The 27,951-nt window shown below is 43.6% G+C and overlaps 1 protein-coding gene across 2 annotated transcripts; it reads left to right on the forward strand.

The window, feature by feature from the left end:
* Positions 1-9,021: 9,021 nt before the first annotated feature.
* Mat1a (methionine adenosyltransferase 1A) lies at positions 9,022-27,635 on the forward strand. 2 transcript variants are annotated; one of them, XM_057770091.1, is made up of 10 exons: positions 9,022-9,184; positions 9,372-9,602; positions 14,066-14,143; positions 15,628-15,750; positions 17,947-18,059; positions 18,421-18,564; positions 23,411-23,633; positions 24,681-24,859; positions 25,154-25,287; positions 25,849-27,635. In XM_057770091.1, the coding sequence occupies exons 2-10, from the start codon at positions 9,509-9,511 to the stop codon at positions 25,949-25,951; spliced, it is 1,191 nt and encodes a 396-aa protein (XP_057626074.1). In that variant the 5' UTR covers positions 9,022-9,184; positions 9,372-9,508; the 3' UTR covers positions 25,952-27,635. The 2 variants fall into 2 exon arrangements, with proteins under 2 accessions (XP_057626074.1, XP_057626076.1); XM_057770093.1 differs by lacking the exon at positions 9,022-9,184 and having other exon boundaries at positions 9,314-9,602.
* The last annotated feature ends 316 nt before the right edge of the window (positions 27,636-27,951 follow it).

A 27,951-nucleotide genomic window follows, 5' to 3' on the forward strand; every position in this document is an offset into this window, starting at 1 on the left:
AGATGTTTACATTACAATTCAGAACAGTAGCAAAATTATAGTTATGAAGTAGCAATGAAAGTAATTTATGTTTGTTGGTCATCACAAATAAGAAATTGTATTATAGGGTCATAGCAATAGGAAGGTTGAGAACCATTGCCCTAAGATATCCTCTGACTTCTACACAGAACCTTGGCATGGGTGCCCATCCTCCCTGAAAAGTAGATAAATGAATGCAATAAACAAAATTAAACCAGTGAAAGCACATTATATGAACAGCAAAATTAGAGATGCGTTTCCTTCGTCCTTCAAAGATGCTTTGTTTATAATTATAGAAGATTCAAAGTCAAGCCGTCAGTAATTACAGCTGTGAAAGGTCTTTCTCCCCATAGAAAAGCAATGGAACCGAGGGGAACTACTAAATAATCAACCATAATAGGCAATTGTAATCACCATTTATAGGGAGCTACTTTAATTATCTTGAATTAATCAGGAAAGGGGAATTGAAGCCTGTTGGTTGGACAGTACAGAGCAGTGAAATAATTAATACTCGGAATAGGAAGAGCTGAGTTTAAATGTTGTGCTACCTACTGATCACAGAACCTGAATAAATCACCTAACGTTTGTGGACCTGAGCTTTCTCCTCCATTAAATGGGGTCAGTACTGATCGCAACATACATTGTGAGAGCTGAGGGGCCCAACGTATGCAGGAATATTTTATAAGTTACAAGATACGATATAATTGTTGATAGAAAAAATTGTTAGCAGAGAAGATGAGTGGGCAGCTGCCTTCCACATAAATGTTCTCAAACTGCTCTCAGCTCATCAATGAGACAAGTTCACAGACATTTCCAGAGATGAAATAGTTTGGGGCCAAGTCTTGTATAGTTTTTTTTTTTTTTTTTTTTTTTTTTTTTTGTGAAAGCTTGGGTGGAAGAGATAGGCTGGCCAAATATAAGTGACTAAAGCATTTTAGCTTCTTATTTCATGTAAAAATATTTAAACTAGAACAATTCAATTCTAATATATACATATATACACACATATATACATATATATGTACACACACACACACACACACACATATATATATATATATATTCCCAGGGAGATAGCTGAAAAGAAGATTCAGAGGGTAAAATGCTTACTTTGCAACCATGAAGATCTGAGTTTGATCCCCAGAACTAATGTAGAAAACTGGGCATTGTGGCATTCACTTTTAATTCCAGCACCGAGAAGGCAGAGACAGGATGATCCTTAGGACTTTCTGGTCAGCCAGGCTAGCTGAATCAGCAAGCCTCAGTCAGGCCAGTAAGAGAACCCATCTGTGAAATATAGAACAAAGTGTATGGCTCCTGAGAAATGACATTCCAGGCCATCCTTTGCTCACCATTTGCATATACACATATTAGACTATAATCATTCATACATTGATCATACAGAGACACATATACACAAATACACAAATGAGAGACAGACACACGGGGACAGAGACACAGAGAGATACACAGAGAGACAGAAAGAGAGACAGAGATACAGAGACAGAAGACAGATAGGCAGGCAGGCAGACAGACAGGGACACACATACACACCCCCAGGGGGAGGAATGAAGAGATGACTTAGCAGGTCAGGACTCTTGCTATTCCTGCAAAGTTTAGTTACCAGCTTTATTTGTAGCTTCAGGGGATCTGACATGCTCGATTGGCATCTTTGCCACAGACAGACAGACAGACAGACAGACACACACATATGAACAGACGTAAGGAAAAATAAAATAAATCTAAGATTTTTCTAGAGCACAAAAGATAATAAAATACAGAGATATATCATTTTTGTGCCCCCATACTTTTGTCTTTGAAGTGTTACAAATCCCTGTTTTGTTGACATGATCGTGGTTTGTTTAGTAGAGAAGCAGCTCTGGCGAAAGCGTGACTTCTCAGTGACTTTGTCACAGCCGTTGGTGATATTACACAACCTTAGGCTGATGACCTAATAGCAGCTAGGGAATCAAAGGCTGATGTCATTCAGTTTTGGCAGTGTGCAGTTTCTAGCTTTCCTGTCTTTGTTGTTGAATTTTGATGAGTCGACGTAGACAAGACTAGTTTAAATTTCTATAAATTTAATAATGGTGGTGAAGACCATCTTCAGTTTCGAAAATAAGACCACTTTATATTTAGTAGCTGTGGCCATGATGATCTTATTTCAAAGTGGCCTCAGGGATGCATCCAGATCTCTAGCGGAATATTTTCAACACATCAAAGCTATAAGTGAAAGGTTTAGGATTGAGATGTGACACCTGATTCCCTAGTAGAACATTTAGTAAATGTAACTTTTCTCCTTGGAAAATATTGGAAACCTTTCCAGATCAGAGTTCCATGAGCTGGGCAGAGAATCCTTGGCTGCACTCCTCATTCCTGATACACTGGGTGTCATTGCCTTCCTTCTTCCTCCCCTCACTGCGGTTACCTTGGTTGGGAGATAAGCTGGCCAATCCTGACCTGCTCTTCAATCCCACCCAATTTTGTATTTTTTCCACTGAAATTATTGGCTACTTCTAAATACACCCATGTTCGTTCTAGTTTTGACACAGGTGGAACATTTATCTTGGTGAGTGTATTTGCTTATGCAAGATGAGTATTGTTGACATAGTGATACCAACAGGCTTCAGAATATCGCCTAGTTAATAGGATCATATATTCTTAACATTCTTTGTAAAAATTACTCTTCTTGCCAGCGTTTGGGATTACATTTACATTTTTTTTTTAATCCAAGAAAGAGTTTTAACTCATACTTTTTGGATGCTTGTTAAATACATCCTCACACATTGACAAGATGTTGAGTTATCATACAAGAGCATACCAGTGTCAACAGAGTAGGGAGGCCACGTGAGATCACTGAGCGTACCCTGTGTACACTGAGATCACTTTCATCCAGGGCACAGAACTCGCCTCCTGCTATGCTGAACACATATTGGTGGTACACTGTGTTTGTGTTTATTGCCATTGTTATTTCTTCTGGGCTACTGCATGTTTATTCAGGCCAGAAAGTTGGAAGTCACTCCCGAATCTTGCTACTCCCCTGCTTACCACACTCCATGAAGTATCAGACCCTAATCCTACTCTGACTACACGAATCAATTAGCTCCTCCAGGGCAGTCTTGTCTAGTCCAGTTACTTGACATAGCTATAGCTTGCAGAGTTTCTACAAGCAGCCGTATCTGATTACATTCCAAGTGTACTGACATAGTTTGTTTGATATCCTTCTTGCATTTCTCTCTGTCATCAAGTTAAACTCTAAACTCCTTATAGGACTTAGAATGCTCTTTGTGGTGTGGCTTCTGCCTCTTTCTTGGTACCCTGGCTGTTTATTAGATCACACTCCATGACACCTGAAGCATCCCCAAGACTCCATGCACTCTCATTTCCCGGATGTAGTACCTTTTTTCCCTCTTTTTGCACCAGGTTCCTTTACTAACCTACCATAGGATTGGTATATGGCAGTTGTTTAATTTACATTCAGAGAATGAAAAGAATGGAAGAATGGAGGATGAATGTATGTCTAGATAGCTACTTCAGAGACAGGATTCCAGCAACACAGGTAGATTTCTACTTAAATCTTGATCCCCAGAACTGATCTGGTTTAGAAAGGCTAAGAGGTAGTCTGGCTTTACGACATAACTCTAGACTTAGAATAATAGTTATTAAGATAGTGAGGGTGGGTCTCTTCCCAGAGAATCTGAATTAATTGATTGAGGGGCTGTATTTTGTTCCTTTTTAAAAATCAACCCATTTGATTGTCAAATTGCCAGGTGATGTGGCGTTGAAACCTTTCCCCAAGGTTCTCTCTGTATGAAAGGCCCAGGAAGGCAATTCTTCATTTTGAAAATAGTTACTGATTTGTTCTATGGCTTAAGAATTTTGTAGTATTCATGGTTTTTCTTCTCATTGGATGATAAGCATAGCAGGAGGAACAAGAGGAAGTTGGTCGTATTAAATCAGGACCCCATGGAATGGTGCCACCCAATCTGCATTCTAATTAACCTAACCCAGAAACTGCCCCAACAGGCATTCACAGAGCTTTGCTCCCATGATGATTCTAAATTTCATCAGGCTGTCCATTAAGATTACCATTACAACTCTACTTCTTGACAAACTGTGTACCTAAACATATGCTTTTAGGCCATAACCTTCCACTCCTTGTCCCCATAGGCACATGGACATCTCATAATACAAAATGAACTCAGTCGAAGTTAAGTTCCCACAGTCTTTAGTAGCTATAACACTGCTCAAAAATTTAAGTTTTGCATGCAAAGTTTTTTTTTCCCTAAAATCCAGCCAACTCCTTAAATATGAGCTCCTCACAGTCAAATAATCAAATCAGAAACAAATTACATACTTCCAACATACAATAGTATGAAGTAAATAAATATTCCCATTCCAAAAGGGAAGACGGGGAGGCATATCTAAGATAAGACAAAAGCAAAGCAAAAAACAAACAAACAAACAAACAAAACCCAGCATGGTGAACAGCAAATCATGTAGTTCCATCTTCGGTATCCAGGGCTTATAACACAATCATCTGGGCTCCAAAGGGCTTGGGTAGCCTTTCTGCCCGCAGTACACATAGCCTTTCCCTTGAACCAGCCTCACTCCGTGCAGGCAACATTACACAGTGTGTTCCTTGATTCTGGTATCTCTAACATCCTGGAATCATCATTGTAATTCAGGCTTCACACTGTAGCTCCTCAGGGTCTCACTGCCGGATCCCAACTCTTTCACACATTTCCTTGCCTCAGCATCTCTCTGAAATTATGTTTCAGGCCTCCATGGGCTTCTGCTGAGTCTCTGTGTTCTGACTCTGGGAAAACACACTCCTAGACAGTTGATTTTGACAAGGGAAACCCCTTCAGTGACGTTCTCAGTTTAGGCTCCATCCTTTCAGATGAATTTTTGCTTTTGCAACATGGAGCTTTGCATCTGCATGGTCTGGGAGCCCTTTTCCTATTGTAGTAATGCAATGGACTGGGTATTTCTTTAATGGTGCTAATCTCTTTAACAATTATAGGTGCTTCCAAACTTGCCTTATCTTCAACTGCTGTTTTTTTTTTTCTTTCTCCTCCACATTTTGCTACCTGTCATTGTAGAACTGGATAAGCACAGTGAACAGTAATTATGAGTCACTATGACAGTATCTTGAAATTTCCTATGCCAAACAAGCTAATCCATTTTTATTTTATTTTTTTTATCTTAGCCTCACTCAAGTTCTTAGGACTTGGGTAGAATGTAGCCAGATTCTTTCCCTAGTTCAGTTCCCAGTAGAGTCCTTGCTATATTCTAAAACCTTATAAGTTAAGACTCCAGGGTCCTTGTATCTGTTAGGATTTTTGCTTCTCAACCTCCCCCTAGAATGGTCTACTAGTCTCTGCTGATAGCATTCTAGAGTTTTTCTAGCTTAACATTCCAAACTTGTCTACATTCCTCTTGAAAAGACTTTCCAAAGACCTGTAACCACACAGCCAAACTCATCACAGCAATGACCCCACTCCTGGTGCTGATTTTTTTGCATTAGTTTCTGTTGTTATTTTTGTGATAAAACACCTGGAAGAACAACTTCAGAAAGGAATTGTTTATACGGGCTCACATTTAGAAAATATAATCCAGCATGGTAGGGAAGACAATGCAGCAAGAGCTTGCAAGCTGATTAGATTACATTCATAGACATGAAGCAAAAAGCAGTGAATTCTGGTATAAAACTCACTTTTATTTTCTACTTTTTATCCAGTTCAAGACTTCAGCACATTGAATAGTGCAATCCACATTTAAGGTAAAAAATTCTCCACCTCAGTTAACATAGTGAAGAAACTTCCTCAGAGACATATCCAGAAGTTTTCCATGGCCACTCCACACCCCATTGTGAGTTCACAATCAAGCTTATCCATCACATATAGGGATTACGTATCTAGGGATTTGTTCATTTCTTCTAGATTTTCTAGTTTATTGGAATATAAGTTTTCAAAATATTCTCTGCTGTTCCTTTTGAATTCAGTGTATTGATCTGTTTTAACATCACTTTTAGTTTTAAAATTTATTAATTTGAATATCTTTTTCTTTTATTTATTTGGCTGTTTGTCTTATTTAACTTTACAAATAATTAATGATTTCATTGACTATTTGTATTGTTTTTTCATCTTCATTTTGTTACCTTCCACCCTGATCTTTATGATTTACTTACATCTCCAAATTTAAGTTTGGCTTGTTCCTGTTTTTCTAAGACCCTGAGTCATATCATTAGGTGATTTATTTGAGAACAGCCTCATCTTATATATAAAGCACTCATAAACTTTCCTTTGAGAACTGTAAGCCAAGTTTCTTCAGGGATTTGTCAATTGCGTTTCAGAGATTGAGGTTGCTACATGAAAATGAGGTCAAATTTGAGCCTTTCACATGTTTCACTTAGGTTATCAATGGGTCTGGGGGAGGTATGAGGACAATTCATGCATATGAGAGACCAGGAAAGCCTGTGCACAGGAGGATTCAATTTACGTTTAGCTGATAATTTAGAGGTATGAAGTCTTTGTGGGGTTGTCTCTTAGAGTAATTATACCTCTGCGAGGATCTGTTAGTTCTTTTTGGAGAGGGTAGACTAGACCTACTATTTTAGTTCTTGGGTAGATTGGTGTTCATCTTATCTAACTAATAACATTTACATGGAGGTTAAATCTTTAGCTGATTTGGCATTGCTAAAGCCTGCATATGCTTTTGTTTGGAGACATCATCTTGCTATGAATCCAAAATTGGCTTCCAACTCACAATCCTCAGACTCCTGAATGCTTCAATTTATAGATATAAACAGCCACACCTCTTTTCATGTTATATTTTACAAAAACATGCTTATAACAAATTTATTTGTGACAGCATTATTGTCATGTTAATATAATTGAAAAAACAAAAAATTTAACCATCAGGCAATGAAGAGCTAAATAATATACAGTAAATTCCTACTGTGGGGTACTGTTCAGGTGCTAAAAGAAATATCTACCGTATATAGACTACGAAAAGGACTAAACATCTGACATGGAAAAGAGTGAAATGTTAATATATGTATGTGGATAAGCATACAGACAAATACAATGTTCTATTTTTCTTCAAAAAAACACTATACTTACATGTATAGCTTGCTTAATTATGTTTATTAATATTTATAACTTCATATTGCTTTCTAGAAGTATGTTAAATACTCATAATGTCTAAGTGGTCTAATCTCACTTTTACAGTAATTCTATAAAGCAGGTAATTATTTTACTTGCTGCAGAATTTTGGAGGTCTGTGCTGGGCTGCATAGTGTTGGTCGAGCCCCAAAGAGGCTCACAAGCTCCTTTGATAGCACGTTAGAGAAACAACTGAGGCTCCAGGCGAGAAGCCTATGCTTCCAGCTGCCATTATCTATGATGTGGTTTCTTATCATTTATTCTGTGAAAGAACAGGAGGCATCCTTGTATTTAGTGGCCATGTTGTACGCAGCTCACATACGAGCTCATCTGAATAAGTTGCCTTCAAGATCTTCCCTCCTTCTGAATTGCTGCTCCGGCTTCAGAATCCTCATGCACACACTTCTGAAGGCTCTACTTCTGTATAAAGGATACCTTCAAAGGGCACCCTCTGCCCATGATGTTACTACTCGTTTTGGAATTCAAAAAAGAGTTGGCTTCTTGCTGGATTTAGGAACTTTGATGAATTCTCGATTTAGACTTCAAGTCCCTCTTGAAACAAATTTGTAACATTGTAACGTAATTGTTACAGTTCTAGCTGTTAGGGTAACCCAGGTCTACAGTCCAAATTAAACATTAGCTTGTACTGTGTCTCGGCTTGAAGCTGATGTACCCAAAAGAAATTTACAGAGACAATGATGTTGAAATATTTTAAGTACAAACAGGAAAGTTCTGCGCAGGCAATGAGATGGCCATTTGATCTAGTTTCCCAATCTGATTCATTTGTCTGTCCTTTCCCAGTGACCCTTTTCCCTCCCAACTTTTAGCAGTCAACTAACTCACTCTTTGTTAGGAGTTTTTGACAGCTGTGTTGCCTCCTAGCCTTCCATATTGATTTAATATAGTTTGAATTCCGTAGAGCAACTGTGTTCACTAACTAACCTCAAGGTTCGGAATACTAAAATTTGTGCTGGGGGGCAGGGGGAGAAAGTTTTAAGTGCCTGTGTAAGTGCAGAGGAGAAGGTTTTAGTCACTAAGATTATTTTTTGGGAGTAATCAATTCCCCCTACCTTGTGCTTTCCACGGTCCATCTTGTACACACAAAGTTTTGGTTGGGTACTTTTTAGTACATTCTAGAAGGAACCGGTTTCTCACCATTCTCTGTGATTTCCATTACCCGTTTTTCAAAGGTTGTAGGTCTGAGAGTGGGGGAAAAGCTGGGGACAGACGCTATTGTTTATGACACAGCTAATTAAGGGTATCCTCAATCCTGCTTCCTCTTCTTTTTTCGGGCAAATTAAAAAGCGTAAGAAAGCTATAGTAACAGGATGTTTTGGAGAGGAATAGAACCAAATACATGGTAGGTTATCACGTTGGGGGATACTAACTTGACTACCAATTTCCACATAATGGATCTGTTTCTCAAAATTACATTATTAATAAGTAAAGATCTTTGTTACCTGGATCACCCGCCGCTGCCACCCCCACCCCCACCCCCAAACGCCTTGCTAGCTAATTTGTTTGCAGGCCTCTTAAAGACATTGACAGTTTAGGTGATTTCTGGTGGCAGCAAAATGTGGGCTCCAAAGCTTTTCCTCTAACTGAAATGAATCTGTTGTGTAACGCTACAGCTGGTTCAGAGTACAGGTGCATGCTCTTGGCTCCCGTTCTGCCCTGAGGAGGTAGAGGGGGTGAGCCCAATCAGATCAGGTGCGGGGGAGGAGAGGAGCTCTCAGCAGGGACGCACAGTGTTGCAACCCTAGCCCATACCAAATCTCTGGGAGCGTCTGACAGACTGTAAGTCTCTGTGAGTTACTCCAGACCCCCAACTCTCCAGAGTGGAAAGTTAACCCTGGAACCATTCAGAGATCAGATAGGGAATCGAAGCAAGTCTGAGAAACACTTCCGGTCTGAGAACCTACACAGTTTTCTTCACCTCTCATGAACCACAGGCTTCACATTTGAGACACCAGAACTGAAGACTGAAATTCCTCAAGGTAAGAAGTCTCCCCTCCCAGGAAATGGACTCCTCCAATGTCCTTTTATGATTATTCAGGAACTTTCACTTTTCCATATATAGGAGTCACCCGGGAGCAAACTGTGCCGGCCGAAGGGAGTGACACATCTGTATTTCATCCATTCTCTCCCTCTGTCCATCCTTACCCTCTTCTCTCCTGCTCATAGGTACTCAGGCAGAAGTCATCCCCGCGACTCCGCCAAAGACCAGCCTTTTGGTTTTGCAGGGGGAGGAAAAAAGGAGAAAAGAGACTGCAGGCAAAGTTACAGCACCTTGGAAAAGTGAAGTTGAAAAGTGTGCCACAATGAATGGACCTGTGGATGGTTTGTGTGACCATTCTCTAAATGAAGAAGGAGCCTTCATGTTTACATCAGAATCTGTAGGAGAGGGGCATCCAGGTAAGTGGGTTGTCCTGAGCTCATGGGCGAGCCTGCCATCTCCAGCCTGTGCCCAGGGAGTCACTTTTACTAGATACCTTAAAAACAAGGTTCATCAGTTGCTGTAGAGACTCTCTCCAGAGTGTGAGCTACTTCTGAAGCAGTCACTCACCTTGACGCCTAGGTCGATGATGTTGCTGCCCAGCATCTCAGCCACAAGGACTAGTTGCTATATGCTATGTGTGTTAACGGAACTGAATTAAATAATACATTTTTTTTTTTTTTGATTTTCGAGACAGGGTTTCTCTGTAGCTTTTTGGTTCCTGTCCTGGAACTAGCTCTTCTAGACCAGGCTGGCCTTGAAATCACAGAGATCCGCTTGCCTCTGCCTCCCGAGTTCTGGGATTAAAGGCGTACGCCACCACCGCCAGGCTTAAATAATACATTTTTGAGTAAGGCTTTCATCTATTACCAGTGACCTATTAAAGTCAGTGAAAAATGGTCCTCAAGCAGGAACAAGTTTTGCACATAAATTGTGCACAGATTAGAAAGGAACAGCTCTCAATTCTAATGAGGGTTGAGCCAGAGCTCCAGATGACAAGGTGTTTTCTGATACAAGTATAAACTTCCTAAAGATCAGTGATTCTCAACCTGTGGGTCATGTTAAACAACTCTTCCACAGGGGCTGCCTAAGACACAGATACTTACATTGCAAAGCACAAAAGTAGCAAAATTACAGTTAAGAAGTAGCAAAGAAATTTTTTCTTTTGGACTTTCAAGACTTGGATTTTCTCTGTAACAGAACTTGTTCTGTTGACCAGGCTGGCTTCAAACTCACAGAGATACTCTTGCCTTCACCTCCTGAGTGCTGGGATTGCAGGCATGCACCACTATGCCTGGCTAAGAAAATAATTTTGTGGTTGTGGCAGGGGTAGTCGTCACAACCTGGGAAACTGTATTAAGGGTTGTAACACTAGGAAGACTGAGAACGACTGCTATAGAGGAACATTCAAGCATTGTTTGTTGATTGTGAGGTAGGGAAGCTAAAGAGAATTCTCAGTAACAGGACCATGAGCCAGAAGCTCTGATTAAGCTGTGGAATGCAGATACATCACCCTGCAAGGCTTGATGAAGGCAAGGGCTGGGACTGACTCCCACACTGTCCAGTTTGCTACGTCTTGGTAGAACCTTAAGAATTCTAATTTGTAACAGCTCTAGAAGGGGCTGCTTCTGCTAGTACGGGAACACCACATTGAGAACCAGTGTTCTGGAAGAACTCTGGGGATAGGCACACTGATTTGAAGACTTAAGCACTTCTTCACGTTTATTTTGAATGCTTATGGTGTGTGTTGACTTGCCACTGAGTCTAACTTTCCCACCTTCCTTCTTTCTCCAAGAGATTTAACTCGAAACTTGGCTTTGGACTTTTCAATACACTACACCTGTGTGCCTCATCCCCTGGCCCTCAACTGAAGGCAATCCTGGCTGCCTTCTTCTGGAAGCATTTGGTTATGTCTAGGAACATTTTTGATTGTTACATCCTAGGGCTTGGAGGCAAGATGCTCTTGGAGTCTGTTGGGTGGAGGCCAGCCATGCAGCTAAACATTGCACAATCTATTCCAGAGTTCCCACAACCAAGAATTATTTGATGCAAAATGTCAACAGTGTAGCTGTTGAAAAATGTTGGGTTGGGGCTGGAGAGATAACTCAGAGGTTAAGAGCACTGGCTGCTCTTCCAGAGGACCTGGGTTCAGTTCCCAGAACCCACACCACAGCTCACAACTGTTTATAACTCTAGTTCCAGGGGATCAGGCGCCCTCACACAGCCGTACGTACATGTAGGCAAAACACCAATGCACATAAAATAAGTATAACATTGATTAAAAAAACTTAGGATAGATTATTTAGTATGAGGTTTAATTTTCTATAAATAACTGTTCTCATCATATTTCTTTATAGATCAATTTTCAGATCTATGTATGATTTTAGATACATCCCCAGTACTTGACCTATATTGGGCAGCTCTATAGTTCCTGAAAGTCATCTCTATGTTAGAAGAACTTCCTATGCCCAGAGGAAGTGAGTTCTTTGGCTTCCAGTGGATATTTGCCTCAAGTGTGGCCCATTGTACATAGCAGCAATGCGCTTAGTGGACAGAGCACAAAAACTTGTCCCATTTCACTGACTCTTTCCCTTCTTAGTGGTCTCACTGTCAATTTATTTCATCTGTCATTTACTTTCTACTATACCTATAATGTCCAAGTAAATTGGTTTTCTCTAATGCTGTTTACTGTTCCATGGTTGAATTCTCCCTGATCAGAAAGATGAAATTCATGTTTCTTCTTAATCTTCCAAGAGATCTACCATTGACTGTCTTAACCCTACTGATGAGACTTTGAAAGCCTGAGCTTTCTCAGAAAGAATCTTCCAGGAATGGATGTGGTTCAGTGGTATAGAGCTTGCCTGGCATGTGAAAGGCCCTAGATTTAGTGGATTTGCCCCTAGCAAGAGAAAGAAGATTTGAACCATAATCCCAACACTTGGAAGCTGGAGAAAGGGGGGGTTAAGATATGAAGATTATCTTTGGCTAGATAGCAAGTTCAAAGCAAACTTCATGTGTGACTGTGTCTCAAAATTCCCAGAAAGAAGGATTAGGGAAGAGAGAGAAGTAGGTCCCTCAGGGGATTTAGGAATTATCAATCAGCTATCTAGCTGAACTTGCTGAACTCTAACTTGTCGCTAGAGGTATAATTCCCTACATAGTGGTACCTGCATGAGCTGGGTCCTTTAAATAAATGGGATGTCAGAAGTCTGTCTGAGGCTAACCTATGAATTGCTTCTAGGCATCCAGACATGTCAACACTGTCCATCTGTAATTTTTTTAGAGTGTCAGGAGGCCTTTCCTGGTAGGAGTGGCAGGAGCCATGGACTCACATGTGCCAGCATTTGCCATTGCCAGGAGGATGGCTAGAAAAATCCACCATCTATTTCCTCATTGTTTCTGAAGGAAAAATCACAAAGTTTACCTTTAATGGCAAGTTAATCAATATCTTAGTATCTACTTTTGAGAGCAAAATTTCTTGACTCAGGATCTGAATTCTCAAAACTAATCTGTTGGGCCAGGAGAGATGCACAGTGGTAAGAGCACTCCCTGTTTCTGCAGAAGGCTAGGGTGTGGTTCCCAGCATCCTCTTCTCAACTCCACTGGCATCTGTGCTTGCACATGCACACTCTCCCACACAGATTACATACATGCATATACACAATTAAAAATAAATCTTTACAAAAGCATTCTTCAAGAACAGACTCTCTGGGCATTTTGAACATTAAGTGAAAAACAATATTCATTAAATAGAAGTCTCTTTTATTTCTTAATTTGTCAGTAGACACACTCTAACTGGAAAGCAGGAATGAATTTGTGCACAGTGTCACTTGGGGATCTCCATGTTAGACCATGTGAGTCCTTTAAGGCAAACATCAGAACAATGTCAGTTCCCAGGTCCTTCTGAGTTATTTGTCAGTCCTATTTTAGCTCCACTATCAGGACATCTGACTTGAGGAGGCTGAGTGACCAGAGGGAGGGTCTGAGGGCTTATAGGAATGTTCAGCATTAAGCTTATAGGAATGAACAGCGGTGGTGCCGATGGGTTCCCCTGTGATGGTCTCTAGGGTGGCACCATCTGCCTGGCTTTATGTTTTGCATCAAATTGATTGCATTGATGGAGCCTTCAGTATGGCATTTATCTGGCCTTATCACTTAGTAGCCAATCTTACCAATGTTATGAAGGATTTTAGACTGTATCCATAATTTTCCAGATGTTAGAAATAAGGAATAGGTTTGGGGAATGAAAGACTTTTTATTATAATGTGATTGTGAATTGCTTAGACTCTTAGATAAGCTGGCTTTGAAATGTATTTTCCTTTTAAGAAATTCTATAATTTTTTTTCTAATGCATACTATCCAATATGAGGTGGGAACTAGAAGAAATTAAGAGTTCAAAATATTTTTTTATTTCTTGAACCTCCTAGGCCAAGGAGCTGTTATGTTGACAGTTATTGGCAGCTAAAGGAGGGAAGGTCATTTTCCTCCTGTGCTATAGCCACTGGCAAGTCTGTTGTGCTTCAGTAAATAGCACCTCACCCACAGCCAAACTCAGTGGGTCACCAAAGCAAAACACCAAAGTAGAGGCAGAACCTTAGAAAAGGTTTAGAGGGACTTGAGGGGCATAAGAGAGGGAAGTAGGAATTGAGTATGATCAAAATGTATTATATACACTCATGAAAGTGTCAGAAAATAAGTAAAAAATTTCAAAATCTGCAAGGAACCATCCGATGAAATATTTCTTATATTTAAGAAAATATTGTTTTATTTTTGATAGATTTGATAGGCAGACTGATAAAAATGTTAAATTATTTTTAGCATTTAATTTTGTCATGTTTAACAATGATGTAATTGGTTACACTTAGTATTTGTTCCTTTTTAGATAAGATCTGTGACCAGATTAGTGATGCGGTGCTGGATGCCCATCTCAAGCAAGACCCCAATGCCAAGGTGGCCTGTGGTAAGAGACAAGTACCCTTTTTGCTGGAGACCTGACTATGTTGGACAGAGAAGTTCATGGTGGACATAAGACCATATCATCAGGTCCAAAGTCAATGTCCTCTCGTCTGCAGGAGATTTCTTCTTCAAGTGACCTTCCTATGTTGTATCAGGGAGGAAAAGCATGAAATAGATTCAACTAGGATTTGACATTAGATGTCATCACTACCATAACTACCAGAGGGCTGGGTAGGAACATGACCCTCCTAACACAGGTTTTGTTAGGAGTAAGGGAGCCTCTAAAAGTTCTTGGATGGATCTTCCAGAAGTAAAAAGCTCAAAATGTCTGGGGTTGTCTAGAAACTCATTTTTGATGGTTCTGCATGTCTGGAACCTCCTCTGGTTTTCTTCCCTAGCTTGTGGTATACCTCACATGTTAAAATAATTTATGCATCTCATTTACCAGTGTCTAGGAACAGCAGTTCCATCAACTGTCCAAAATCAAACCAACAGCTTTCCAGAGGGTTATTATTGTTGAATAAATCATTGAAGCCCTTGTCTACTCCCATACCCGCTAATGTTTCTTGGAACTCCACGTAGGCAAAATACCTTTACTGTTGCTTGTGGGATAAGTCCTCCAACATCAAATCTTTGCCTGATAGAAGGCCTTGTCACACAAGATAGCCCTTGACTCCAGAGCCTGAAGTCCCAGGTCTGACTTCTGACCTTACTAATGGGTCCACAGTGTTGGCTATACCTGGACCTTTGCAATATCTTATGCGGCAGGAAGCCTCAGAGTGGAGACCAGAGTCCACTGTCAGTGTCTGTTCTGTGTCCCCTCCTCTAGAGGCATCTCAGCCCATGTCATGTACATCAGATCCCATGCTACTCTGAGGGTAGATCCCACATTGATAGCTTTGAAACAAAGGGTAGCACTTTTTGAAAGTACTCATCCACATTAGCTTCTTAGCTAGGGCTCTCGCTCCAGTTCTGAAAGATTTCATGAGAGTCTCTAGCATCAGATATTCATGCAATTCTAGTTTTAAATAAAAAATTTCCTTTGAGAAAGTTGGTTTGTCTTGATCCTTGAATGAGAATCCCGCTCATTATAGTAGAGTTCTGGCATCATGTATGTGTGTGTGTGTGTGTGTGTGTGTTTGTGTGTGCATGTGTGAGAGAGAGAGAGATGCATTCATCATGCTCATTATGAAAGCTACATTATTTGAGAAAGATTAAGTAGGTTGTCCAAGATAACAGAAGCAGTAAATACTTTGCACAAAACTCAAATATAAGTCACTCCTCCCAAAGCTTTATTCTCTGGCAGCACTTGAAGATACTCAGTGTTTAGTGCTGACGTTGCTCTTTTTGTTGGCACAATTATGCTTTCTTAGAAAGTACTCGTTGTGAATTTCCTAATGAGTTTTTTCATCTCCATCTTGAGAAGTCTAGACCCTTGAGCTTCTGTCTGCTGTCCCACGACTCTTTCCTGCCTTCCTTTCCTTCCAGAGACAGTGTGCAAGACAGGTATGGTGTTGCTGTGTGGGGAGATCACCTCAGTGGCCATGGTTGACTACCAGCGGGTGGTGAGAGACACCATTAAGCACATCGGTTATGACGACTCTGCCAAGGGTGAGGATGGACTTGCTGCTTCTCTGTGTGTAGATCTCTACTGAGTGCGTCCATCTTCCATAAGGAGTCAAATCTGGTACTTCAGTTTTATAGAAATATAAATTCTGTTAGGAGGGCAAACAGCCGTGACTGCAGCTGGTGGGGCCAGTATGTACCCATCAGTTACTGACAGGTCTCATTTAAGGTCCAGCCTTCCCAGTGCTGGCAGCTTGCAATGGAGCTCTTAATGAAGAGTTGCCCTCTAGTGACAGCATGCTCTGTGCCAAGAACAGGTGCTAGTGTCTACATATGTCCTCTGACTTCATCATTCCAGAACCCCTGGTGTGTTTCTTATGGACATGAGGGTATCCCAGCTTAAAGTATAAATACAGTGAGATGGCACTGGGTCAGTGCTCCTATACTTTCTACTGAGCTACACTGCATCTCACTGTAGATGCAGGGAATGGGGCCTCATTTTCAAGCACCAGAGCCTGATCACAGGTAAAGGAGACAGGGCAGCTCAGGTTAGCACCCATTCCAGGTGGTGTAGAAGCTGACACCCAAGGGAGAAGTACAGATCAGGTGAGGAAGGGAGGGGACCGGGAAGCACCAGGTAATGCAAGCAGAGCTGAGGGCTTCTCGGGAGATGCCACTGCTCAGTGCCCGTGTGGGTCAGGAAACCACCAAGCCTGGGAGTGCATCAGGAGACTCAGGGCATGATGGCCTCAGCATCTTGAGATGTTACCATGTATAGCCTTTCCCCATTATACCCTAAGAAACAGTTTATTTATTCAAAACCAAACCTTGCATTAGATAACAAAGAAAATTTCCATGTCCTTTAGAAAGGGCTAACTGAAACAGCCCAAGTCTGGCTGAACTGTACTTGGTTAACACTAGGACAATATATTATTTAGACTCGATGATTAGGCAAAATGGAAAAAGTCTTAATAAACAGATCAGAGACCTTTGTCACCTCTAAAGACTATTCATTGATTTCTACACCACAAACATCCACTGGCGGATGGTGGGGAGTGGGGAGGGTAGGCAAAGAGCAAAGATGACCACATTCTTGGGGTAGGGGGACTGCTTGTCCTCAGATGACCCACTGTGTGGTATTCTATGTGAATCTGTTTTCATCTTATGCAATAAGGGAGTAGAATTGCATAAGTAAAATGTCCAGAGACACTAACTAGAAGCTAGTCAAGTTTGGGTGTGTGGGGAGGAGCCAGAGGAGGAACATTCTGTCCAGAGATACCTAGAGGAGGTGGAAAAATACATAATGCTTAAGGTTAGCTCTAAGTTTGTTGTCCAAAGGAGTTCTGGCTCCATGACAGGGGTTACTGTTAGTGAGGCTTCCTTGAGTTTGTACCCAGAATGCCAGAGAGGGACCCCCAACTCTGTGCTGCAGCTTTGAAGAGGGGGCCTGGGCCCCAGACATTTAACCCTTTTATTTATCATAGGATCCCAGATCTAGAAGACCCTCTAGATGGTTCACATACATGGTGCTTATTATTCAGGATGTATGTATATAATAAATATACACATATGTATGAGTAAGGCATATAGTTCGACTTCTAAATGACAACATTGGAAATAATTATAGGGATAATTTCTCTTTCCCTCCTTCCCTCTCCTTCCCCTATCTTTCCTTCCCTCGATCCCTCCCTCCCTCTCTTCCTCTCCTTTCCTTTATATCAGACAGGGTTTAACATAGCCCAGGCTGGCCTAAAACTCTGAATGCAGCCAAGGACAGCCTCTTGCCTTCACTTTAAAAGTGTTGGCGATTACAGGCAGGCACTACCATGACCTGCTGTTGCTGTGGTTTTCAGATAGGATTCTGGATGGAGGGTTCCTCAGTGACACCCAGGGAAGCAAGGCTTTAAGTTGCTCACCTCCTTGTCAGAGTGCCCTTCGTGCTGTCTGGTTTGTGTCATTGTTGTGGGTTATCACATTTCTGTGTAGGTTATACTTTTTTTTAAAAAAAAGAACCAAGATATAATTGAATACAGTAAAATATGTCATTGGGAATCTTTTCTTTTGAAAGAGTTCTATATGGCCATGGAAGAAAAGATAAGGTCTTTCAGTATCCTGAGACTCAGCTGGGAACAAGAGGCTACCTCCCCTAACATCAAACGCCCTTTCAGTGGTTTTGAAGCCCACCAAGAAACTGACAGTCGTGTCTTGACACATATCCTCACTCGGCTTGCTTTTGCCCAGGCTTCGACTTCAAGACCTGCAATGTGTTAGTGGCCCTGGAGCAACAGTCCCCAGATATTGCCCAATGTGTCCATCTGGACAGAAATGAAGAGGATGTGGGTGCAGGAGATCAGGTATGTTGACTGTGTGAGGGGTGAACCCTGTGGTTTGTTTGGGCTGAGCTATGATCCGTGACGTGAAGCTGGTCGGGTTAATAACACTGTGGGTGGTCTCATCACTCTAGAGATCCTGTAGTAAGCTAAACACTGCAACCTGGCAGGCTGTGTGGTAGGAGGCTCTGCTTGTTAATAACAGATGTAGGCTTGCCTCTTCCTTCCAGAGTGTTGGGGGTCAGAGGCAATGCCTTCCCCTTCTAAAATGCCCAGTGCAAAGTGTTCTGTAGGGGGAACCCCCATAACTGTTGAAACACCAAACAAAATATGAGATTTGGAAAATGTTACTGCTCTGAGCTCTAAGGCAGGTGTCTTACTCCAGGGCCTGATGTTCGGCTATGCCACAGATGAGACAGAAGAATGTATGCCCCTCACCATTGTTCTTGCCCACAAACTCAACACCCGGATGGCAGATCTAAGGCGCTCTGGTGTCCTTCCTTGGCTGAGACCTGATTCTAAAACTCAGGTGAGCTGCATTCATTGCCTCCTGCAGGAGCTTCATGTTCAACAAATCATTTTTGGTTCTGGCCATATTTATTTTATTTTAAATTAACTGATTTTACAACACACACCACACACACCACACACACATTTTCTGTGTTTGATTTGATGCCCTGTTATCCTCCCTTCTCTCTCCCACTTCCATTAAGCCTCTTCTATTTTTTAACAAGTTCTCCCTCCCACTGTTGTGTCTTTATTGATGTGTATAACCCACTGCTTTTAATTATATGAGTTCGAGTAGGGGGGTTACTAACTTGAAGAAAGGTACCTTGCCGTTTATTGCCTATAATTCTTCAGGGAGAGTGGGATGTTATGAGCCTGTCTCCTTTCCATAATGAAATGTTGGAAGGCCCTGCCTTGTGCTGCTATCATGCAGATAGCCAAAGCTGCTGTGGATTCATGGGAACAATGCCATGTCCGATCCAGAAATCAGCATTTCACAACATTCCTTTCCCACCTTCTGGCTTTTCTTGCATTCTTTCCACTGCATTTCCAAGGGTGTAATAGGGACATTCCCTTTAGGGATAGGTATTTAACGATCACTTATTCTTAGCGCTTTGACCAGTTATGAGTCCTCGCATAGCAGAGAGGATCTTTTCCCACCAAGGCTAGGACATCAGCAGTTTAAGAATATAAGCCCAAATATTTAGAAGGCAACTTGACATCATGTGTATTTAGTAAAGCAATGGTAGTAGGTTCCTCAGTAGGGCCTGTGCTCTCCCCAGCTTTTGACCAGGTTTACAGTACCAGGTGTGAATTTCCTCCTATGGGGGAGCCTCAAATCTATTTAGAAAGTGATTGATTACACCTCGGTCCTGTTTTTAAGATGAAAATATTCTATTCCGGCACTCCATTTTGAAAACAATCATCATTTAAAAACTTTCAGGCTAAACAAAAAATCAGGCAGGCTTGAAATATAATTCTAGTTTTTGTTTTGTTTGGTTAGCATATCTAGACTCCAATGATTCTTCAGTTCCTGCCACAGGCTTATTCTTCACCAGTTTTAGACATGGTGGTTCCTGCCTTTATGTGCACACAGGTCTGGTCTCCTGACCGTGAGCAGATTTGTCTCTCCGAGGTCACCTTCCTTGTCTTTATTTCTCGTATACCCTTGATGTGTCCAGTTCCCGCCCTCTTGGCTCTGGCCTCCCACCTCCCCATCATGTTGAAACCCGTTTCTGTTTCAAGGACAATGGTGATGTAAACACAACCCACGTGGAGCTCCCATATCACTCCAGTCTCCCGATGGCCTTTGGCCAGTGGCTGCCTGCCCTGGCTCCTTTCCTGCGTTCCAAAGTGTGACGCCCCAAGGTCTTGGCACATCTTCACTCAGGTTTTCTCCATCTCCTCACACCCGTGGCTCATACATCTCCTACCACGGACCCTCCGAATCAGTAGCCCCCTTTCTTACTCACTCTGCAAACTCACGTGCTGAGAGCCCATGACATGCGTCTCACTGTCACCTCTGACTAAGCTGACACTTGCCCAGTACGTTCTTCAGTCCAGCTTGGTGTCTTCTGTCTCCATGGTATTGGCATCTCACATTTTCTCAGATGAGCATCCCTCTCCCTGCCGGCCAGCTTCTCCTGAAGCGGTTCCCACTCTACTCAAGGCAGAAATAATACTCTCTGTTCCTGAAAGGTCCTTTCTGCTTGAGAACTGCAGTTAATTTTTCCTCTTAACTGTCACATCTCTTCAGATTTCTTGTGAGTTCCTACTTCCTGTGAGAGGGGGGCAGAACCTACTTGTCATTCTGCATTCAGACTTTTATGATATTTCCACCATAACTTTCCTCTGCCTGTCCCCTTCTTGGCACTTCCACTTAACTGACATCATTTCTTTCAGGTTGTCCTTGGATTATAGGACTTTTGCTATATCCTTCATCTTGTTTGGGTTCCTTTTCTGGGGACAGTAAAGTCAATATCCTTGTGACCGCCACTTCTGATCCACCACTAGGTAGTCTTCCCCTCTCTTGGACTTGTAATTGCTTTATATGCTTTGATTATCAAGTGTGGTGTGTCTGTCTGTGTCCAGTTCCTCCAGCAACCAGATAGAACCTTCTCAGTGAGGTGGGCTTCTCACTGAGCAGAGATCTCACATTGTTCCACCTAAAGCAAGTGAGGGGCTTACGACCCCAGTAGAACATTTTCTTGGGTTTTCATGTACTATTCTTACAACTTTCAAGGTGGAAATGGGGTCACCAACATCTCTCAGGTATTGTTGGAGGTTATGGGACAGGACAGCTAACATGTAGACTGTGGGTGGTACCAAACGAAAGGGCTCTACAGAAAAGACAACTCCAGAGCAGGGGTGGAAGAAGGCAACAGGCCCCCCAATGTCCTTTCCCTCTGGTAAAAGAGGAACAGAGGGAATGCTTTGAGAGCAAGTGTGGTAGGAAAGGCCTCGTTCATTCTCCCTGCTTAATAAGAAAGAGTTTCCCAAGGCTCAGGAGCACCAAGGAAAAGAGGGAGAGGATGCATCTCATAAGATGCTAGTATTTGATGCCTATCATGGGGGACCATGAGCCTACTCTAGTTAATGGGGATATATGCCGGCTGGTGGTCCTATGTGGGGCTTGTCAGCTGGTCACTTGTTAGCCCCATGGCCTCCTTGGTCTGCCTCCATGCTGTGTCAGGAGAGTAGCCAGCTTCCTCCTCTATAGTCCCCTTGTAAAGGATTTTCACTGTCACCCGTGTTGACTGTGGCCAGGATGAGTCTTTCCACCTGAACAAATTGCTGCTGCTGATATTGATAACCAGGGTTGGCAGTCCAGAGGCTATTTTTGTACCAGGTCAGAGCTCTGTTTTCCATAGTGTATTTTTCCCCATATCTGCTGACATGGCAAGATAAGAGCGGAGCTCAGGCCCTTCACTCTGCCACCCAAGAGTTCTGCAAGGATGCAGTGTGGTATTTGCCTAGGAGGGATGGAGACATTAGGGCTCAGTTGGAAACTGCCAGGTTGGAGCATTTCCTCGAGACTGAGCCTCCTCCAAGGCTACAGGAGAGAACTCTGATCCTAGAGCTTGCCATGGGTCTCCTTGGGAATCCGCATCCCATACTCTAGCTCCCTCTAGCCCTATGCCTGGATAATTCCCATGGGTGGACAGTGCAGGATTTAAGCATTAGTCCCCAGTGATTGTACACCTGCCCTTCTTACTAAGGTCAGATGGCAAGTGGCCAGCGCTTTTTCTCTCCCTTCCTTTAGATCCCACTCTGCTGCCTTTTGGACCAGCAGGACACAGAGCAGTGGTATAATATGTATCTCATTGGCTATACTTGATCTTAGCCAAAAGACTCAAAAGTGATAGATATCGTTGGATGGCTGTCTAAGGCACCTTGGGTATCTTATAATAAGACCTCATTGCAGCACACCTCAACAGGGCTGCAGGGTCTGAACTGGGCTCTATAGTGGAAAACTATTCTATGCCTGCCAGCCAGTCAGTCAGACTCCTACTTAGATATTTGGTATAGGCACACTTCTGCAAGCATCTCATGCCCCCAAGCTCTGTAGATACTGCTCTGATGGGTACATACTGTCTCAGGCAGCATGGAGCATGTAGCCCATCATATAGTTCATGGACTTAAGCAGCAAATTTTTGCTAGTTAAAGCCTCGGCTATAAGTCTCTGGGTCACACCTCCGCAATCTTGTGCGTCATCTTGATGAAGGTGTTTGTAAATCTGGAACCTAAGCTTTGTTGTATGTGGAATGGGGCAACAATGGCTACCAATCTTTGATGTAGCTTCCAGCATGCAGAGCTTATTCCTTCATTGCTGCCTTCTTGACCCTCATTTGCTGCCCCCATCCCATCCTTCCACTCTGCAAGCCCAGGGCATCCTACCTGCTTTCCCTGCCACCTGAAATATCAGCTGTCTGTGCCCAGTGATGTGTCATTAAAGCACTGGGTCTCCTGATAGCATTTTGTCTGTGCTACCATGGGAATGACGAACTTTGGTTCAGCCTGAGCAAGGTTTGGCTCTTGGGCATTTCACAAACTGGCTGTGTGATGTCAGGCAAGTTCTGATCTCTTAGTTTATTTCATTTGTAAAGTGGGGGTCATAACACCTCCTCATTTGGTAATATGGGCATAGGACTGGATGTGGTGGAGGTGAATGGTTAAGGCGTTTGCATGGCTTGAGTTGTCAGGAGCTTGTAAGCCGGAACCTAATCCCTACTCACGTGGACACCACTTTACCTTCTTTGGGTGAAGCACCAAGACAAAGGGGATTCAGGGCTTGTTGCCCTTCTGACTTAACTGTCCTACCTAGAGATGCTATCATCCTGTCCCTACAGATGACAAAGTTTGCTGGTCCAGTATCCTTCACTGAGGGTAGAGGATCACTTGCCAGGCTTTTTCTCTGTCTCAGAGGCTCAATATATGCAAAAATATGGCCTTGGTTAAAGATTCTTCTTGGTCTTTCACATTCTAGGACCAAGGTACCCTTGTCTCTGCCAATGACAGGTGGACCGTGAATGCCTGTGTTCACTCATAGAAGTGGGGGCAGTCCAGAGGAAGTGGCAAGAGGGTTTTAGCTAGAGAGGGTCATTGGTACTAGCAGTCTCTGGGATAGAAGTAGAGCCTGGTCATCAGTTGAAAGACGGTGCCACACGTGTGTGCATTATGCTGTCATCTGTGGTACTGAGCAAATTAACAAATGTACGCATGTGTCATAGGATCTCTCCAAAGAGGCTTTAAGGACAAGGAGACTCATTTGGTCCCTCAGGAGCTCAGTCGGCCTCCTGGGGGATCTGTGCCTGGCAACCATGTGGCTTCAGCTCAGGCCTGGGTCTCACAGTATCCCCGATGGACAGGTTACAGTTCAGTACGTGCAGGATAATGGTGCCGTCATCCCCGTGCGCATCCACACCATCGTCATCTCTGTGCAACACAACGAAGACATATCGCTGGAGGCCATGCGCAAGGCCCTGAAGGAGCAGGTCATCAAAGCTGTGGTGCCAGCCAAGTACCTGGATGAAGACACTATCTACCACCTGCAGCCAAGTGGGCGGTTCGTCATTGGAGGTCCCCAGGCAAGTACTTGTCTCCAGGAAAGGCTCTGCTGCTAGATCTTGGTGACTAAACTGTTTGTTTTTCAGAATACACCGATGGCAAGAGGTTGTTCTGAGAGGTTTAGCAGTGTCTGCCAATCAGCTAAATTGCTCGGTGATCTTTGGCCTATTTTGAAGATACTCTGTATCTGTTAATATGTCAAAAGGGGGAACATGTCTCTAGCGGTCTCTACTTAGGGCTGTCGAGTCCTATCACCCAGCTCTTCCAGATGTTATCATGCTTGCCCACAGCTGCCACCACCTCTCCGTACTCGGTCGTGTGCTTGCTTATGGCAGATGTTCCCGGGCAGTGCTTGCTGAATATTTGCTCTGGGGTCCCTAGCTGTTATAGGCAGGGCAGTGGAGCTGGGGTTTTATAAAAGCAGATAGAGCTGTTACCCCTTTCTCCTATATGCATACAGAACTAGGGAGGTTGGGATTGGCAGAGCTGATGGTGCTGTCAAGGCTGTGCACCCATCACAGGTTCTGTGGTCAAACCGTGCTGTAATTGGGCAGAAAGAAGGTTAAAGTCCTTGTTTTCTTGATGGATGTCTCAAAGTCTAGATAGGCAAGTGTGACATGTGGATCTTTAAATAGGATTAGAGTTACTGGGTTCCCACCAAATTGTTAAATTTAGCTCCCTTGCAAGGTAATTCTGAAGTGCTGCTGCTCAGAGCACATTTGTGAAGTGAGTAACAGGAGGCACTGGCCCGAACCACAGCCCCAGGTTCTATTTACTGCGATATAATTCTGCCACAGGTGGACCGCTTCTTATGATGGACTCAAAAGTGAAGGCATGACCCCAGATGACCTCTGGCCCGTCTCCTGCACTTTCCAATGAGGCTTTGGCAGGTTGCCCAATTTTCATAGCTGGTCAGCTGGGACAAGAGCCTATGGTTTCTGCCTGATTAAAAAGGGCCTTTGAGAATTCCCACAGGTGACTCAGGACATCCTTTCTAAGGCCTCCTGCTTTCTCCAGCATCCGGGGCTGCTGGTTCTCATTTCTTTTCCATTTGTTGACCTCTGCAGGGAGATGCAGGTGTCACAGGCCGCAAGATTATTGTGGACACGTATGGAGGCTGGGGTGCTCATGGTGGCGGTGCCTTCTCAGGAAAGGACTACACCAAAGTGGACCGCTCAGCAGCTTATGCTGCCCGCTGGGTGGCCAAGTCCCTGGTGAAGGCTGGGCTCTGCCGGAGAGTACTTGTTCAGGTAGGCTGCCCCCATCCTGTTCTTGCCAAAGACCTCAGTCCCACCTGTGGTTGGGAGATACTGGCTAAGTGGGAAAGCCCCCTCTTTGACATTGGTTGCAATTCTGCATATATTGCTCTGGTCACCATGGCTGGAGCTGTGGCAAACTAGGGAAGGAGAGAGCACACTGAGGAAAGAAGGGCTGCCAGGCAGGAGAAGTAGGGGTCTTCTCATCAGGGGAAGTGTGATCCCTGCCGCTCTGCTCTGTGAAATCTCTCCGGCAACCTGAGTCCCTGAGTCAGATCTTTCTGGAAGGTATCCTACGCCATTGGTGTGGCAGAACCGCTGTCCATTTCCATCTTCACCTATGGAACCTCCAAGAAGAGTGAGCGGGAGCTGCTGGAGGTGGTGAATAAGAACTTCGACCTCCGGCCTGGTGTTATTGTCAGGTAAAAGCGCTAGCATGCTGCTGTTGCATGGGACTTTGCCACGCCTACACCCAGGTGGACACCTGCACAGAAAGAGCTTTGCAGCCTCTTAACCAGCAAGAGGGTCTCAAGTTCTGGCCCCTTTACATAGTGCGTGGGCCTGTAGCACAGTTCATGACCCCAATGTGGGTTGCCTGCTTTTCAGTTACAGGAGGTCCCGCAGACATGATCCCTGGTGAGGCCATCTTTTCTCAGCTATGGCATCTCAGGCCAAAGGACTAGGAATCCACTAGGCACATCCATTCCTCCAGGCTCCCATGGCATCTCTGTTTTCTGGTTCTTGGCTATGATAGCACTGACCTAGGCAAAGCCAAGAGAGTACAGAGAGTTACCTCAGGTGGTGTTTACATCCTGGTGAACCCTCAGCTGTCTATGACCTTGGAGCCTTCACTTCCTAACCTGAACAGGATAGGGCCGTGGTATCAATAGGGAGCAGGTGTGTGTGGGGGGAAGCTCTCCGAGGACACCCCCGTAGTGTAATCTTTCCCATTTAAAAATGATCCTTGCCTCCTCTAACTGCAGGGAATTGGACCTGAAAAAGCCCATCTACCAGAAGACTGCGTGCTACGGCCATTTCGGGAGAAATGAATTTCCCTGGGAGGTCCCCAAGAAGCTTGTGTTTTAGAGCTGATGGGAGGTTTGGCTTTGTTTCATACTGTCCTTTCCTCTAAGGAGACTCTCAGGTCTCCTTAGCCTCTTTCTCCCCGCTCTCACCCTGAAGGCAAATCCAGCTTCTTCAAACTTTCTCCTACCCCGCAATCTGCAAGCATCTCACGAATGACATGGCAGATGGCTTTCTGGTGTGAGGTTACCAGGTCTCCTTGCAAGGATAGTCAATGTTCCCCGTCTGTTCCTCAGATAACAGCAATGTTGATTTTGTGGAAAAGTCACCCCTGTTAGGCATGAAGTCGCTCCCTCACCTTTTCCTGTAGTCTGAACCTGACTAGGTCATCTCTTCCTCCCAACTGGGCATGTACCCAGATGAATATATTGCATATACCTCTGGCTTCCCTTCACATTTGCAACCAGAGCTCCTGAGCCAGGGCTTTTTCAATGAAATGTGGTCAATGTCCCTTGAGCAATTGCACTGTTTGAGGGACATCCTTATCATCCATATTAACAGACGGGGAAACTGAGGCACAGAGAGTCTACAGAGCTGGTTTCCACAGCCACATGTATCAGTGTCAAGAAATAGAGTTGGAGTTTTGACTTTATCACTCTCATATCTGCATCCCAAACCCGATGTTGGCTTGAGTGAGGACCAATTGGATTGGCTTGAGGCTGTGGGGCCTGTTATTTAAGGTCTGGCCTTCCTGGGAATTAGGAGATGAACTCGGTGGCTCTTGGTAAGCTCTGAAAAGTGTTAAAGGAAATCACATTTGTTCTGAAAGAGAGCTGAGGGCTGGCTGTAGTCTGGAACTAAGAACCTTCATGGTCCTAGCTCCCATCTTTCAAAGACAGCTGTGTGAATGCCCTGGCCATGGAGTTTAAACATAGACAGCCTCATGTGTTTTCATCCCCATAGAGGAGAGGCCTCTTGTTCCAGCACAGGCAACCAGTCTCTGATAGGGGACCCTCCCCCCTTCAAGGCTTTCTCCTTTCCTGGACCTGCATGAGTATGCAGTCTAACTGCTTTTGGGTGCAGTTAGGTGCACCCAATGAATGACTTAGGTGCAGAGCCAGCCTCCAAACAGTGGACAAGTTACCCAAGATCTCATAGGAACCTGCTTCAACAGGGTGGCCTTTGAAGGGCGTGACTGTCTACCAGGGTCCTGGAAGCCTCATGTTCCTATGCTGTCCCATCATGATTGGCACCACCTATCCAACCTGTCTCTAGCCAGGACCTCCCCACAGCAGACCCCTTCCAGCTTCCAGGAGCATGGGTTCAGGAAGGGCCCTGGTTCACAGTGCTGGTTCTGGCTAGGAGAACCTAGCTGGGGCAGCTTTATCAAGCAAGATGCCTTGCTTCTCTGCCTTGACTGGCCCACAGAGACCTCAGCATTTCCCTTTCCATCAGGTTGAGGGATAGCAGAAGGGAAAAAACCCTGGAGCCATGAGGAACATAGAAGCCTGGCTCTCTCCATAGGTTTCCTGGCTGTCTGAAGCCAAGTTCCTCATACCAGAGGGTAGGATAGGTCCGCTGATGCAGAGTTCCTGTAACTTAAACCTATATCTAAACAAAACTCCAGAATTGTATACTTCCCCCAATCCGAAGAGTAATGAGACTCTCTTTTTTTCTTTCAACATTTCAGATGAAACAAAGCCAATATTTGTTACAATTATCTGCTAGTAACGGTGAATAAAAACTCAAGGAGCAACAACTCTGTGTGTTCTGTCCCTGTAGTGCATATGTGTGTGAGTTCATGCATGTCTGGGAAGGATACTGGGTGTCTTGCTCCATCAGATTCTGCCTTATTCCCTTGAGAGTCTCTCTCATCAAACCTGGAGATAGGCTGGAGGTCAGCAAACCCTAGTGATTCTAGTGATTCCCTGTCTTCATTCCCCAGCACCACTGTGCTGGAGTGATGGGTGAGTGCATGACCACACACAGCTTTTATAGATGAGTGCCAAGGATTTTGAACTCAGTATTCTTATCCACAAAGAAATCTCCCCAGCCCCACTATA

Source organism: Chionomys nivalis, chromosome 5, assembly GCF_950005125.1.
Source record: "Chionomys nivalis chromosome 5, mChiNiv1.1, whole genome shotgun sequence".
In the NCBI taxonomy this organism is placed as follows: Eukaryota; Metazoa; Chordata; class Mammalia; order Rodentia; family Cricetidae; genus Chionomys; species Chionomys nivalis.

Excerpts from the sequence above, each read along its gene's own strand:
- Mat1a (XM_057770091.1), top strand. The coding sequence starts at position 9,509 with ATGAATGGACCTGTGGATGGTTTGTGTGACCATTCTCTAAATGAAGAA. Across the intron at positions 15,751-17,946 it reads TTATGACGACTCTGCCAAGG|GCTTCGACTTCAAGACCTGC; the intron begins GTGAGGATGGAC and ends GCTTTTGCCCAG. Across the intron at positions 18,060-18,420 it reads ATGTGGGTGCAGGAGATCAG|GGCCTGATGTTCGGCTATGC; the intron begins GTATGTTGACTG and ends GTCTTACTCCAG.